This window comes from Podarcis liolepis (genome assembly GCF_965112155.1).
Source record: "Podarcis liolepis genome assembly, chromosome: 12".
NCBI classification, from domain to species: domain Eukaryota; kingdom Metazoa; phylum Chordata; class Lepidosauria; order Squamata; family Lacertidae; genus Podarcis; species Podarcis liolepis.
In genome coordinates this window covers 20,798,472-20,814,496 of record NC_139563.1, presented here as the reverse complement: position 1 = coordinate 20,814,496, position 16,025 = coordinate 20,798,472, and the positions used below count along the sequence as shown (strand labels likewise).

Here is a 16,025-nt window from a genome sequence, read left to right as displayed (position 1 = left end):
TTTTGTCAATAATTTATTGATTTAAGATTGATAAAGTTGCAATTCAGGCACATCATCTGTAAGTGAACTGATGACAACTTCAAGTATTGCTCTGAATCCAATAGTATAAAAACTTTTAACATTTGCTTTACAATGACAAAACAGCAAAAATACAATAAGGATATTTATGTTTAAAACCATAAAACCATTGTACTCAAACCCATGCAGTACAATTTTAAAAGGCTGAAAAAAGTCAGTTTCACTTTGAGCCAAAAATTGACTTAAGTTTTTCTGAACTATATACCCATGCTATGTGTATGATCCAAGGCTCCACACAGTTTCAGTGTGCACACATAGAACATGCCGCAGCATTGGAGAGGACAGGCAACTCCTACTTATGCAAAGCTCCAGAGCTTTTTGGATCATGCTCTTATTAAAACAAAGGTGTCCAAGGTCACTGCAGACTCAGTTGCTGCTTCAAAGCTAGTAAACTCAAATGATAGTAAATTCTCTCTTGACAAAAAGAACATGGGAAGCTTACAAAGATTAATAGTCTCAATTATTGCCAGTAAGAGCACAGTGCCGAAATGCTGTCTTTGGAGCGACAATCAGGATGAAAGGGAGAGAGTTTCCTCTCAAACAGCATTCTGGGATGTCACAACATTTGAAACCCATATGCCCAATTTTCCCTTGTTTTCAAGAAAAATATATGGTAAGAATAGACTCACAAACTATAGCTGACAAACAGGACAAATGTATTTCTAAACAAGTGTTTTGATCCTCTCATATACAAAATGTAGATATTGACAGATACCCAGCATTCTTGGCACTGGCTCTTGCAGTACGCACTGAATGTCAAAGACACATAATGCCTGCCAAACAAACAAACAACCACAGTGATTTATTTAAAGCAGTACTGAAACACAGCCGGGAGGGAGGGGATCCAGTTCAGTATTTTTCATGCAATTAATTGGTGCTGAAGTACAACCATAGATCACCAAAAACAGTAAAACCTGAGACACTCAACATTACATGATGGATGTTCAGGGCCAGGCTACATGCGTCACTCTAGCACAAATGTTTCCAAAAGACGATATTTTGGTTGTTGGCACTTCCCTTGTATTACACAATTTTAAAACATGAATGCAATGAACCAAAAAACCAACCATCTATTTAGACTACATTTGCAAAGACCTGGTGGTTTATCTGTATCGAAACTAAAACATTTACATGGAATGTTTAGTTTATAAAGCCAGTGTTTCAAATCACAGACACCTAGGGATCTGTTTAATAAATGATCACATTGACAAGAAATGCAAAAAATTAATATATCCCTTCTCACCCCTTTTCATAAATATATATAGTCTCACTAAATTCTTTTGCCTTTAAATAAGACAGCTAACCCTTTTATACATTAACATAAAATAACTAGACTTCCTGTTTGCATACTAAGCCTCTGATACATCAGTGTCACGTATAAATTGGAAAGGCAAATTCGCTTGAACACAACAAGTATTTCTCTTTTCATCTACTAATAAACTTTGTGTCAAGAGGAAATCAAGAAGAAGCAAAAAAAATACTTTCTTCATTCCAGAAAACACAGCTCTGGGTCAGTGTAAAATGAGAATGATCCACTAGTTTTAATTACAAATTTTCAAATAAAAAAATAGGTTCTGGGTTTTCTCAAAGCCTGTTTTAGAAAGGTTTATAATTAAAACAATGAAGCACTTATATAAATAAAATCCATTTACCCAACTGCCTCTTTCCCAAAGACTAACCCTCCACCCTGTTATCTTTGTTAGAATTACCCCAATCTAAGCTTTGATGCACTGCTTTGAATACTCCCCAAGGGTAATCTACAAATACTCAAGATGCAGAGCAATATTATTGCTTATTGAAAAGATCCAAGAAAGTTTTTCCACCAACATAAATAAAATTTGCTGTTGTGGTAAAAGTCAGTCTGGATGTGGAAGACAATACTCAGCACACACACAAAATTTGGATTGAGCGTAAGCAAGTTCAAATATTTGTATTTTAGTTAAAGAAGTAGTAGCCACTTTTGCATCCCCAGTTTTAAAAATTTAAAGTGCTAACTATTATCCAGGTCTGGAAGTAGCAAAATTGGAAGCCACTTCAACACTGATATCAGACCTTAAGACTTTTTAATATAAATGCTCAGCTTATACTGGATTGATGAAATGTGGTATCGTAATAGCTGAAGATTCACTTCAAAAACCAGTAAAATTGAATCTGTTAAAAAATAAGGCTTCACTGTGATATTCTGCCTCCGAACCCCTATTCCAAACAGGAAGGTTTACACACAGAAAAATAAGATCAACATTCCACTGCACCAAGTTTGTAAATGCACCAGTTTGCCAAAGCTCGAAAAGCTTCCCACCAACAAAATGTCCATTTAGATCCAACTGAGTACCTTATTAAAATATTATGAAACATTTTATTTGTTTAGTGTTATGAATGCACCCAACTGACTGGAACCCAAAAGGTGTCTCGCTCCAGTCTGTCAAAGGTTGTTTTCAACTCATTGTAAGCTGTAGTAAGATCATCATTTACTATAACTTTGTCAAAAAGGTGGCTGTATTGGCTTTCCATAATTTGTGCTGATTTAAGCATTTCTTGAAAGTCTTCCTCCTAAAAGAAAGAGAAGTAGTCATTCAAAAGGAAAAGCAAAACAAGTTACAAATCTGCCGAACTCAGAGTTAACAAGGAATCAGGTTTTATGGCCTGCTTCCAAGGATCTTGCTGTGTGAGTAGAAGGCATTTCCATTTGTGCGGGGGGAAGCTGCCAATTTCCTGAATCCCCCCGCAAAACTATTCTGAAGAGTCCCCTGACCCTCAGCAGCCACTGGGGTGTGTGTGGGTGTGGATCTGTGCCCCTCCTGCATAAGTAGACATGCTAACATACCAGGATTTTGGATCAAAGCCTATGCTTAGCTAATTGTTCATAAAACAGTGAATAAAATTATATGTTCTTTATTACAAAATTCACACAAATCTTCATTTCAAACTATTTTGTTATTGTTTTAAAAACTCTATTTTGCAATTTACAAATCCTTCCTCTTCATCCGCATATCAGCATTATTAGTCACTAACTGATAATTAAAGAAATGCCTCTATGCTAGAAAAAGCACTGGAAAAATGTTTTTAAGCTATTTACTTTAATGATGTACTGACCAACTACATTACCTAAGACTCTGCCTGCTATTAGCAAGGGATTTACTAGAACACAGTCTGTATTTTTGAAAGTTTGGTAAAAATCCAAAAGAATCGTTCCTTTCAGATTCCTGGGTCTTACTAGGGCTCATTCAGTAGGTTTTTGCTCATGTTTTTGGAAACATAGAATGTAACTACATAAAATTAAGACAGAAAATCCTAAGAAGAGCATGTACCCAGGACTGTGTTATACTTTTACAAATTAAGAAACTATTTATCTATTTAATAGTCTTGTGAAGTCTCACTAGCCTGATTATTCCAAATTCATGTATTTTTTTTAAAAAAACAACATTTACAACAATTTTGTCAGAAACAAACTGACAATATCCACAGTTTGCATCCTTGCTAGGCATTTACACTGTTACACATACTCCTTTCCAACAACCTCCACAGGATTCAATCCTGAGAGACATTCTTGCTTGCGTTCACATGATATTGCCGGACACGGAGCCTGTGCATCAATACATTTATTAAACCACCTTTGCCTTTCCTTGTCACCCATACTTATTCCTATAGTTTAGGTGCATATCTGGAGTGAAACTAGAGCTAAATCTACAGAAACCTGATACAATTATAATTGGCCAGACTTGTGACTCACTCATCTTGCAGTGGCAGCTGAAAAGAATGTGGGAGGGGACATATCGTATTTTCCTGTGTATAAGACACCCCCATGTATAAGACACCCCTATTTAGGGGGGACTCCAAATTAAGAAAACACCCCTTAGCACTACCCGTTTATAAGATGAGATCCAATTTTAAACCTTTTTTTTTTTTGGGTTAAAAAAAAATCTAGTCTTATACACGGAAAAATACAGTAACTGCCTCCATCCCTAACATGTTAGGTGTGACACTGTTTCTGTCACTGCCTAAAGGACAGGCAATAAGAACATGAAATGAAGGGAGAAGAGAGAGGGAGGTGGTGGTGGTGGTTCGGCCTCTCTGATTCTGTTTCCAATACTTAAAAAAAAAAGTTATGCTGAAAAAATATTATGTGCACTGTGAACAAGGGTGTGTAGTCACCTTCACTGACAGACACAGCCCCCCTGGCACCTTGTCATATTTGCAGGAACGCAGAAGTTACTTACTTGAAAAGGCTTGGCAGCACCTTTTTCATCCTTGCTTGAAATTATCTTGGCATTTTTTCTCGTTTCTCGCAAACGCTCAATTGAAGGAGGTTTTATAAAGATGACAAACGGTTTAAATTCTAGTGTCCTTAAATGCTTTACTGTCTGGAGGGAAGAAAATGCTAAGTTATGAGCAGCTTGTTTCAAAATTTATTTACTTTGAGTAAGGCAAGTCACCTGGCCCTCTCCAGTTTACATCTGGCACTTCTCTATATTTTTCTCCCTCATCCCCCAGAGCTACTGCTATTAAGCATAATTTATATAGCATTTTAATTGTGCAGAGTAATTTACAATCGTTCATTCAGAAGGATCCTCCATAGTATTTCCTGAAGTATCAGTCATGTATCATGTATTCTAGTTCCATTATATAGGAGTGTATGTGAATGAGTCCAGTTCTGAACAGGCAGGTAAAAGTTCTCAAGTTAGAATAATTTAGCAAAAATAAATCTGTTTTCATAGTTAAAGTGGTAAGCAGCTAGTCTTTTAGCACCCAGGTCCATTTTCCCCTCTACTAGCAGTTCAGTCCCAAGGTGGCCGGTAGAACATAAGATTTCACATTTCAGCTCTTACCCGCCTAAAGTATCTTATTTGTTTCTACAAAGCAATGCAAATCAGCATTCGGTTACCAACAGAAAAACAAAATGTTGTGGTTTACTTACATGAGGTTGTACATCCAACAAACAAACTTTATTTTTAGCCAGAACAGATCTAACTGAATCTATGCTGGTTCCATAGTAATTGTTTTTATATTCCCCATATTCAATAAACCTGTAATTGAAAAACATTATTGAATGTTTCCTTTAAAGACTCCCCAAACGTAGCATTATACAGAGATGATTCACACAATCCAGTTCTTTTCACTTCTGTGTGAGAGTCTATTACAGATTTTTTTGCTTTGAGATTATATATATGCAGTAGTACCTTGGTTTAAGAACAGCTTAGTTTATGAACAACTTGGATTAAGAGTGCTGCAAATCCAGAAGGAGGTGTTTTGGTTGTGAACTTTGCCTTGGAAGCAGAACATGTTCTTCTTCCGGTTGAGTGTGTTTCATTTGTAAATTGAGTCCCCGCTGCTATGGGAAAGCACACCTTGGTATAAGAACATTTTGGTTTAAGAACAGACTTCCAGAACAGATTAAGTTCATAAACCAAGGTACCACTGCACATACACACACACAGTAAACCTGCTTTTATTTCACTGACACAGAGAAAAGACCTAGAGAACAAATAGCCCGCTAAAGTTTTTTTTATCATCCTCATTTGAAACTAATGAAGTGCAAACGTGAATAATCTAAACAATAGATTATTAAACGCTGTTTCCACATCTGTTTCCACATCTGACCTGTTTTATCACACAAATAAATAGAATAATAGAATTATAGAATAATAGAGTTGGAAGGGACCATGAGTGTCATCTAGTCCAATTGTTCAATGTAACTTCTTATATAGAAAGAATACAAATTTTTTTTTGGGGGGGGAGTATAACATTATCTTATGTAACACTGCATCAGCTTAATACTGAACAAGTTTGCAAACGAGAGTCAGTGAGGCCCTTCCCTCTTCCTCCCACCCATAGCCTCAGCACAGAAGCAGGACTTTGCTGGTGCTGTATACAGAAGTCACTTTTGAAGTTAATAAAAAGAGTTAAAACTTCTGACATCTGTCCTGGACATTTCAGAAGAGGTCTCAAACCCAGAACAGGAGATCTGCTGTCTAGAACTGCTACTGTGTTCATATGGATTATAATCATAGTTGAGGGCAACAGTATATGTAATTGTATTATTCCCATTAGTGGTAATTAATTTTTTCCATTAGTGGTCAGCAGTTGTCAGTTAATGAGCAAATAAGTGGTTCAGGCAAGCCAACAGATCACAGGTAGGGAAGTAAGCAGATATTTAAGAGAATCTGAATACACATTGATGCCCCCCCTATTCAAATCAAGTTTGTTCTGATCTGAATATTTAGAAGAGGAGGCACCTTCCATTTGTCTAGCCACAAACTGACAAAAAAACATTGTTATGACAAAAGTTCTTGCTTTCCCACATACTTGTTGTTCTGTACATCTGTCTCAAACAAGTGCTTGGAAATAAAAATGTACTCAACGCCATCACTTTCTTGGCTTCTTCTTGGTCTTGTTGTGTCTGGTTTTATTGGGAAAGAAATAAGAAACAGTTTACAAATGAACAAACAAAACCAGAAAACCAACAGAAGTCTTTTCTGTTTGATCACAGAATCATAGAATTGTAGAGCTGGAAGGGACCACGAGGGTCATCTAGTCCAACCCCCTGGCAATACAAGAATCTTTTGCACAACATGGAACTCAAACCCATGACCCTGAGATTAAGAGTCTCATGCTATCAGCTTGTTGCAATGTGAGTGGAGGGGGGAATATAACACAAAAGCTCCTCCCTCCTCTGACAAAGATCAGGAATTGGCTTAGGTTCCATGCATTCTCTCCTCATTCGTGTTCCCTTCATAACATACAGAAGTGTTCCCAGAGTTTTTGAAAGCAACCCAGGATATCAAATCTCCTTTCTCTAGTGGTTTCAATATTCAGAAGGACATATGAGAAAGCATGTGTGTCCAAGAACCATTATTGATCTCATGGCACAGAATTAATTCAGTTTTTGGACATCCTTCAAGTTGATATCTTTGTTGCAATTCATGAAAAAACTACATCCTAAAAATTAGAACGCTTGCAAAACTTAGTGCCAATACTGCTTATTCCTTTTTGTAATATCTGAGCAATATACCCAATAAAAACAGTCACATTAAAGCATTGGTATTACACATGTGCTGTACCACACACATTTCATTCATAAAATTTTGTGAGAGTTTCAATAACCTTTCAAGTTATATTGAAAACAAGTGCTTTAATCCCTGCTTCAATAGTTCCTTATTTACTTCCTGCGCTACTGAATTCAGTGTTTCATTTGTCGCTATAGATAACTTTATTTTCGATTTTCTCAACAGTTAGAGCAGATTCAGGCCTTGCTCAGATGCAACAAGGCTTGTTTTGAGCCTTAAGCCTGCATGCTCCCTCCCTACCCCTAGAATAATTAAAGTACTCATTCCTGTCAGTCAGCTGCATCAACACTCAGCAAATGGGTGGCTTGCTCAAATTTGTTAACACAGCAAAAATATCAAATATGGATCAGTTCTAGTCATCCCTTGGAATGGTTTTGCCTCTATTCTAGCAAGTTGGGAAGTGATGTGGAAGCACCAAGTCAGCATTAAAGGTGCAGATGGGAGTGCAAACCCGACTATGGCATAACAGGCCCCTGGGCCACTCCAATTCTGTCCAGTAGGGCCACAAATCCCTACTCTCTGTGCCATTTATGGCACAACCTCTACAGGTTGGACAAAGCTCCACAATGCTGGAAGAGTACCTACCCCATCTCTCACAGAGATTTTAAGTGAGAGCTTTTATGTTCTAAAGTGTTTAGCGACAGCAAGAAAAAAGCACAGCCTTTACATTCTTATTCAAGGGGAGCACTCCTAAAAGGCATACCCTATATGTTCAAACATGTTCACCTTATGCCAGATTAAGTAAAACTGAACTTTATACAGAACTGATTGTCACTTACGTGGCACGGTTACACCATAATGCTGAGTATCACTGATCAACAATTTCCGTTTAAGTTCATTCAATCCTACACCCACAGGCCCTGAAAGTTAAAATGCATTGTAATCAATTATCCTTCGATTACTATTTCGATCATGCAACACCTTATGATGTGAGATTTAAAAGACACAAGGCCAGAACAAGATGTGTAACTTCAGCACCATCCGCATTCTCTAGGCAGAGATAAAGAGATTGCCCTTACATCAAGTAACTCTCTGTGTATATCATAATCTGGCCAAATAGGCAGCAGGTTGTTCATTCTTGTGACCTGTGGGCTTCAGGAACTGCAGTTCTACATTACCTGGAAAATGAACAACCCGCTGCCAGTTTTGTTGAAGAATGATACACACACAGTTACTAAATATACAAAAATATGAATCTGACAGAGCAGAGATTATTGGAGATACCCAAGAATCATGACTGGATATCCATCTTCCCACCAACATATTTAGGATCCACTGTACTTTGAATACAGGCAGCAATTTCATGTGACTTTGTTTCATCTTCTTAGCTTTCTCAAGACACACAAAATTGAAAGGTGTATTTCAGGCTTCCTCAAACTCAACCCTCCAGATGTTTTGAGACTACAATTCCCATAATCCCTGACCACTGGTCCTGCTAGCTAGGGATCATGGGAGTTGTAGGCCAAAAAACATCTGGAGGGCCAAGGTTGAGGAAGCCTGGTGTATTATGTTTAGCCCATCCTCTGCATAGATGGAAAGGCTGAAAGAGACACTTAAGTGATTAGCGTTTCTCTTCTCAGCTCCAGATTATATAATTTGATATAGAAGGGGCCAGAGTGTGAGCCATTTATAAATATTCTGAATAGCTTAATATATTCAGACCCATCACAGTTATTAAATATTCAGATTTGACTAGTTGCACCCCAACCCATATGTGCAGTAAAGAAGTACTAATGAAGGCCAAATACTTTTCATTATTTCCAAACTATAGATTCTCCAGAAAAGCCAAGCTGTTGCTGAATTTACACCATGTGCACTTAAGCAAGAAATGGCATGGCAAGTTTCATCTTTGCTTTGCATGAACTATAATTTATTACTGTAGATGAATGTCTAAAATGTAAACAAAATTTGTTGGCGCAGTCTGAAAATTAAAAATGACTGTGAAACTATCAGCATTAGATTTTTGTTCTTGTATTACCATTCTTTCAATTATGCACCTCCAGACAACAGTGATTTATGAAAGTAAATTACAATCGTATCTCTATGGAAATGGAATGGTCACTGGTAGGTTGAAAACGGATTTTTCATGAGCACTAGGAATAAAGCCTTCTAGAAAGGTAGTATCAAAGCTCTGCACAGCTATGAAAACATATTTGATTTCCACTTATTCATGGTCTTCCTCACAAGGTTTGTGAAACATTCAAGGTGTTTGAAAATGACTGTTGTCTTGTTTTGCTGTTCTGCTGTATTGTTTTGCCTTGAAATCCAGCCATTTCAGAAATTTTAACTGAATCAACGCTATATTAACAGTCTTCAGTGCTTTGAGTATCTAGATGATCAGCAACCATGGCAAGGCATCTGTAACAGCTTACTTCATCTAATTTATTTTTGGTTTGAACAGCTATATCTGAAATAAAACTCAGTAAAATTTATTGGCTTGGATACAAACTTTTTTGCTTCATTTTTTGCTTCACAGAAAGAGTTGAGCATACAGAAGAACTGCTCCCATGATTCCAACTTTCCTTCCATTCACAGACCCCAAAATTAGGATACAAGCCATAATATTTAAACAACTAGTTGGTTCAATCATGTTAACATTTCATGTAAAGGCCCACTTCAGACTCCTCCCCCCACTACTCTGAATCAAGATCCTCTATTAAGGTATTCTACACAATTTCCTACTTCTCCCTTTTTGTTGTTGTTTAGTCGTTTAGTCGTGTCTGACTCTTCGTGACCCCATGGACAAGAGAACGCCAGGCACATATGCCTGTTGTCTTTGTCCATGGAGTTTTCTTGGCAGGGATACTGGAGTGGCTTGCTGGTTCTTGCTCCAACTTCTCCCTTACCTAGGATAAAGTGACATACGGGGACCACAGGACTATGATATTAGAATTTAAAATAACCCAAATAAATTCATCTGCTTTTTTCCCTGACATTCTGCAGAATATCTTACCCAAATGGATGCTTTTCTTGTACAAACTGGTCATCTTTCCTAACACGCCAAGATTAAACCTTTGCACTGAAGTATCAATCGACACATTTCCCAGAAAGGAAATGAGTGTTAAGGGGTTAATTTCAGCCTTCCCTGTGTACCCCACTTGTGTATTAAAAATCTCCAGCTGCCTACCACAAACACCATTACTAGGTTTAAATAATTACTTTTGCCCCTTTCGTTCCATAGTTGTTGAGGAGATATCATTTTATGGTTTATATCCAAGGTGCAACTAGAGCAAGATGTTTGCAAGCTGGGGGAAACCCTCTTGCTGTAAATCTAATACTGGTGATCCATATTCTGCCTAATCTGCCTTCATACTCCTTCTGATTCCCTGATTCCCTGCAATGAGGAGGGGAGATCACAGCTCATCATTATGTGCTGGAGCAAATGTCAGTCAGGATATGTACAGTAATGTTAAATTCAGACCTGCAGCATTTGGAGTTCTGCTTGTCTCTTAGACAAAGCACCATTCCTGCTAGCATTCGCTTTATTTTGTCAGCCGATCAGTTCCAATGCCCTTCTGAATATCAATACTCCTAACAGTTAATCAGTCATAGAATCACAGACTTCTAGAGTTGGAAGGGACCACAAGGGTCACCTAGCCCAACCCCCAGCAATGCAGGAATCTTTTGTCCAACATGGGGCTCAAACCCACAACCTTGAGATTAAGAGTCTCAAGCTCAAGACTTGTGCTTTCTCCAGTGGGTTAACACACCACCCCATAGCTCAGGGCCCACTTACCTAAAAACAATGGCTACTTTTATTTTAGGGACTAGAATGCAGCTAAATAAGCATTCACTATCCAAATTATCTACTGGGGTGAACCAAAACTGGTTAGAGCCTCCATCTCGGCCTGCTAGGTAGAAAAGAGAGAAAAAAGGCAGATGGCAGCAAATGTGCGGGAGCTGGGATTAGATAGAAAGGAGAATCGCATCCCAAAACAGTGATAGTCTAAACTCTACATCGAGTTTATATTCTGTGAATTAGAATTCATTTATTTAAAGTAAGTTTAAGTGAAACATCTACTTGGCAGCCAATTATTTTTTAAATAGACTCCAATAATAAATTGTGTTTTCATAACTGAACATTTTTGCCACAACCAATTATGTGAAAATTTAATTATTTGTCCTTGTATTTCCTGGCACTAACATCAAAATTGTATTTCACACATCGTATTGGATGCAGCTACTAGCATGTCCAAAGCTTTTAAATCTGATCATTTCTACTGTACCTATATTAACAGTGCCAGTTTTTCCACATTTTACCCAAGACATTTTTATGATATTGGCCAGACTTATGCTGCTTCTAATACCAAGAGAAAAACATCAAAATTACTGAAGTCTGCAATAAATTTGTGAGCTGCTTTTGTTACTGTAAAAGCACACTTTCTTCACTTGATTTAGTACCACCAAAATAAAACGAAATTTCTAGATATCCCTCAGAGCCAGCATATGTGATTTGTTATAAAAAGTCTACTTATCACACATTTCACAGAACTCTGTTGATATAGGTGTAAAATCAACTCAAGCATGTTATTACTTGCTGTGTAGAACCCACAATCTCTCGCTCACAGTAGTAGGTGCCTGAACTTCTGCGTTAGAGAATGACAAAGCTGTTTATTAAAAACTGATTTTAAGTGTTCCCTTGGATATGAGCTATATAAAAACAGCAGTTCTACAGTTCATAACAGTCCCTGATAGAGGGTCATATTTCTTCTGGTCTGCAACTTTTTATAATGGAAGAAAATCTGCTAATGAAACATTGGCCTATACACTACTGCAAAAGAAACTAAAATGTAGTGCAACAAGTACAAGAACAATTTATAATTGTTGGATTGTAAATGGAGTATATTGGAAAATATTTCTAAAAGGCTTTTGTAAGATCTCTAAATTGGTTATCAAGTGCTGAGATTGCTGACTAGATTCAAAGACCATAACCCCATCCTAATTTATGTTCTGGACCATATCTTAAGTTTCTGCAAGTGACCAGTCCTGAGCATATGCTGGAATTAACTGCTGAGGTAATATAGGAATCACCCAACACAAGAACAGAACAGAACACTGCTTGGGCTACCCTGCAACTATAGTCAGCTACTAGTCTACATTGGCCACACTTAGTTTTGATAAAACACAGTTAAGGAAGACTAGGAATCTGTTTGGAAGAAAAGGGTAGCTTGTTTATGTAACACATTAGCAAATAGTGTTTGGTATATTGATTGCTTCATAGTTATGTTCCTTAGCTTCATAATTGATGTAATAGTGGGTATTTTTTATTGGCTACTGGCAAATAATAAAACTCTGACGAGTTTACCCTGGAGTCAAATAGAATGGCACTCTAAAGCAAACGGAAGCAAAACTGATGAAATCTGCTGTGGCTATGTGTCAATCACTTAATAATAATAATAATAATAATAAGTCTTGCACCATGACTGCAGATCTGCTTGTGATTAGCTATCCCTACAGTGTGATGAGATTTAAGAGCACAGGAAAAGGGGAGCAAGCGAGCTAGCTAAATAAATGTATTGTGAACCATCTCAAGGCATTTGTTGACTATGAATACAAGTTGACTATTTGTTGACTATGACCTGAATACCATTTGGCAGGAATTACGACTTGGGAGAGTGCTATTGCTAGGTATGTGGTTGGCCACTGTGAGAACTAGACTAGGTGAGCCTTGGCCTGAGTCAGGAGGCTTCTTCTTATGTTGTCTTTTTGAGACAGGTAAAATAAAGCCGAATAAAGCTTATAATGCCTCCCCCTCTGCAGTGTAATTCACCCAACCGGGCAAGATTTTGAATCAAGTTCTAAGTGCTCGGCAAAGAGGAGCTCACAATCCTTAACTAAGAACTGAAACACATGACATCTGCGTGATAGGGAGAGAAACTTTACAGAAAGGCTATAAGCTTTTCCATGTGGGAAAACAATGTATGTGACTGAAAAGGGATGAAAATCATCTTTTCAGCAGGTGAATGCACAGGCTGTCAGGCCAGGAAAAAGAATGATGGAAGCTGTAAAGACAGAAGTTCACTCTCTCTGCTTCTGGGCCTCACATACTGAGGAGAGCCTTCTCATATCCTTCTTGCTTTCAGGCCCAGGATAAATATGATGAATATTCATGCAATCTGGTCAATATGGCTAGTCCATGAGACTTTCATGCTGGATGCTTACTGTTCTCAGATATGCATATAGACACATATGTTCTAGCTGCCATTGTGCTGGGGCACCTCTGAACTTTTCAGCTATCAGCTTTCTGAGGGTTACATGCCAGTGGTGGATGAGGCCAGAGGCAAAAGAGCAACTAATGTACATTTTTATCTTTGTACAGTACCTGCCTGCCCTTGTGGTTCCTTATAAATATACTTGAATATATGGACCTCAGGAAACATCTGCTTCCACATGAGCCTCTTGAGACTTTTGAGCATTTCAGGTTGCTTTGGCATATGATTTTTAAAGTCCAAAAAGATAACACGAAACACAAAACAGTTTAGTCTTTATTTAAACAACCTAGGTTCCTAATTCAAATAATTAAAACTTACCAACCAAGACAACAAGTCTGTATTTCTCATTGGGCTGTCGTCTATACTTTGCTACTTCTTCGTAAGTTGGGACATCTGCTGTATCGTACTGATCACTCTTCTTGCATTCATACATAGTCTTGTTTGTTTTTCTATCTTTTCTGCTGAGACGAAAACTCCTCCTGAAACCAGCTGTAGTTACGAGATTTAAAAAAAAAGCAGAAGCAGGGGTTACTGTCATCAGACTAGCCAGTAGCCCATCTGCAACAAACGCTCCTTCATATGGGCATCTGTTACTTTTGTTACTTAGTAATTTTTCTTCCTTATATCTTGAAGGACCAAATTCAAAGTCCAAATTGTTTTCCATATATATTTGATTAGGCTCATGCAAGAGCATATGGGAGCCATATGGGGTGAAATTTGACGTCTTTTTAATCTCCATTGTTTTGTGTTTACTTTTGAAGTTCCCCTGTTTTTAGATAGGATTGTGACCTAATCACATTACCAAATTATTTTTATTCAAAAGGTGCCAATTTCAAAGTGTATGGGTTGCTGGTGAAAATTAGGAATGATGTATTTTTTAAAAAAACAAAAACATCATATTGGTATAGCAGGCTAGATCTCTGTTAAGCACTGAGAACAGAAATATGAGGAAATGTCACATTTGTAATACAGACTTGCAAAATTTGCTGATATCCCTACCCCCAAAATACTGATAATTACCCCAACTCCCAGATACCGATCATTTTAAAAAGTGCTTGCAGAATCAACAGAAGACACTCATTCTTTATCTAAATATGTTCCCAGCTGAGATCATATATTTGACATCCACACTGGTTCAAAGAAAGTCAACAACAGCGATGAATGTTTCTAAAAACCTATTAGTCATAGCTGTCAACTTTCCCCTTTTCTTGCAAGGAATCCTATTCGGAATAAGGAAATTTCCCCTTTAAAAAAGGGAAACGCTGACAGCTATGCCTATTAGTAGCTTCACAGTCTTGAATTACATTAAAAATCAATTTTAATCATTGCAACACCAATATGCTTTGTTCTGATAACACATACATCATTAAATGGGGCATAAGATAAAATATAATTACGGAGAGAAACAGTCAATATATTAAACAACATAGCTCAGCCAGTCTACAGTTGTGTTTGTCACTTGAGTCAGATGTTCTACTCTGAGCAATCCAGGACAGGCTTCTTATGATGGGAAATAGATCTCATGCCTCCTTGCCTGCTGAGACAGATCTTCACTGAGTTGTTGCTTGTCTTTACCAAGATCTGCTTGCCTTTATGTTGCCTAGAAAAGCCCAATGTATCAGTATGATCACCTTTAATTCAAGCCACTTGATACTTCTTTATGTTTCAATACTTTGCATCCTCTGGTGCACTATTGGTATGACCAGAACCTTCATAACACCATGGGAGCAGCAGTGAGACAAAATGGTAGTGCTCAGAGTCAATAGTGACTGCTTTTAATAGAACCACAGGAATGTCTTGTCCCTTAAATGAATGAGTTACACAGATAAACATCTAAGAATTCTATCACTCCCACCCTGAACTCCAGTCACAACTGCATCCCAGCATGCTGATCTGCCAGAGAATACAATACTTCTGACGTGCTGCTGTAGATCAGAGCTAGAAATTAAAAGATAACTGAAAGCAGGAAGAATCCTGAATCACTACAGCCAGCCGTACACCTGAATAGGCAAAAATTTAAAGCTGTGATTGTCAGATGAAGGGTGGTATACAAATTTAATAAACAACAATATCAACAACAACAACAAATAGAAATGCAAGGAAAATGCAAAGGAAAGTCATTTAAAAAACTCATCAGAGTAGCTGTTGAAATAAGGGGTGTATGAAGAGATGGCAGTAATAGTTTTTCTGCATTTGCACTGAGCACTCCCTTTCCCAAACAACTTGGGAACAATCCTTGATGTGTGCCAGGCAAGAGGAAAAGGTGATGATGAGAATGATTCTTTGGAAATGTCCCACCCCTGGCAAAACAACAACACTTGAGAACAAGCAGAGAAAAGGTGATGGTGGTAGTAGTAGTAGTAGTAGTAATACTTATGCACTTGCTCACTCATAAAAAAGAACCAGGAAAAATGTGATAATTATTATCACCATCAATATGAAGCCTCTGAACTGCCCTCACCCAAACAACTTTGGAACAACCCCCATTGTACAGTATGCAGCAGAAACAACAAATGGTTGTCATAACCTTCCCCCACCCCCCAGTATTCTACTGAGGCAGCTATCAAGCAGCCATCCACTCTACATTCCAATAGGCAGCAAAACAAACAAAGCAGCAATGGGAAGGACCCCCAGATTTCATCTCCCACATTTTCAAAGAGTTTCTGAAGCA

General features: G+C 37.8%; 1 protein-coding gene across 17 annotated transcripts in view; it reads right to left on the bottom strand.

Moving 5' to 3' along the window:
- Positions 1-16,025, bottom strand: part of MPP7 (MAGUK p55 scaffold protein 7) — an 81,206-nt gene continuing 65,181 nt past the window's right edge. For all 17 annotated transcript variants that reach the window (XM_083467493.1, XM_083467487.1, XM_083467491.1 and 14 more), the window contains 6 exons: positions 13,673-13,843; positions 7,922-8,002; positions 6,382-6,475; positions 4,994-5,102; positions 4,296-4,439; positions 1-2,628 (listed from right to left, as the gene is read on the bottom strand). In XM_083467493.1, the coding sequence (XP_083323619.1) occupies positions 2,449-2,628; positions 4,296-4,439; positions 4,994-5,102; positions 6,382-6,475; positions 7,922-8,002; positions 13,673-13,843 (779 nt within the window). In that variant the 3' untranslated portion in view covers positions 1-2,448. The remainder of the gene's footprint in view (positions 2,629-4,295; positions 4,440-4,993; positions 5,103-6,381; positions 6,476-7,921; positions 8,003-13,672; positions 13,844-16,025) is intronic.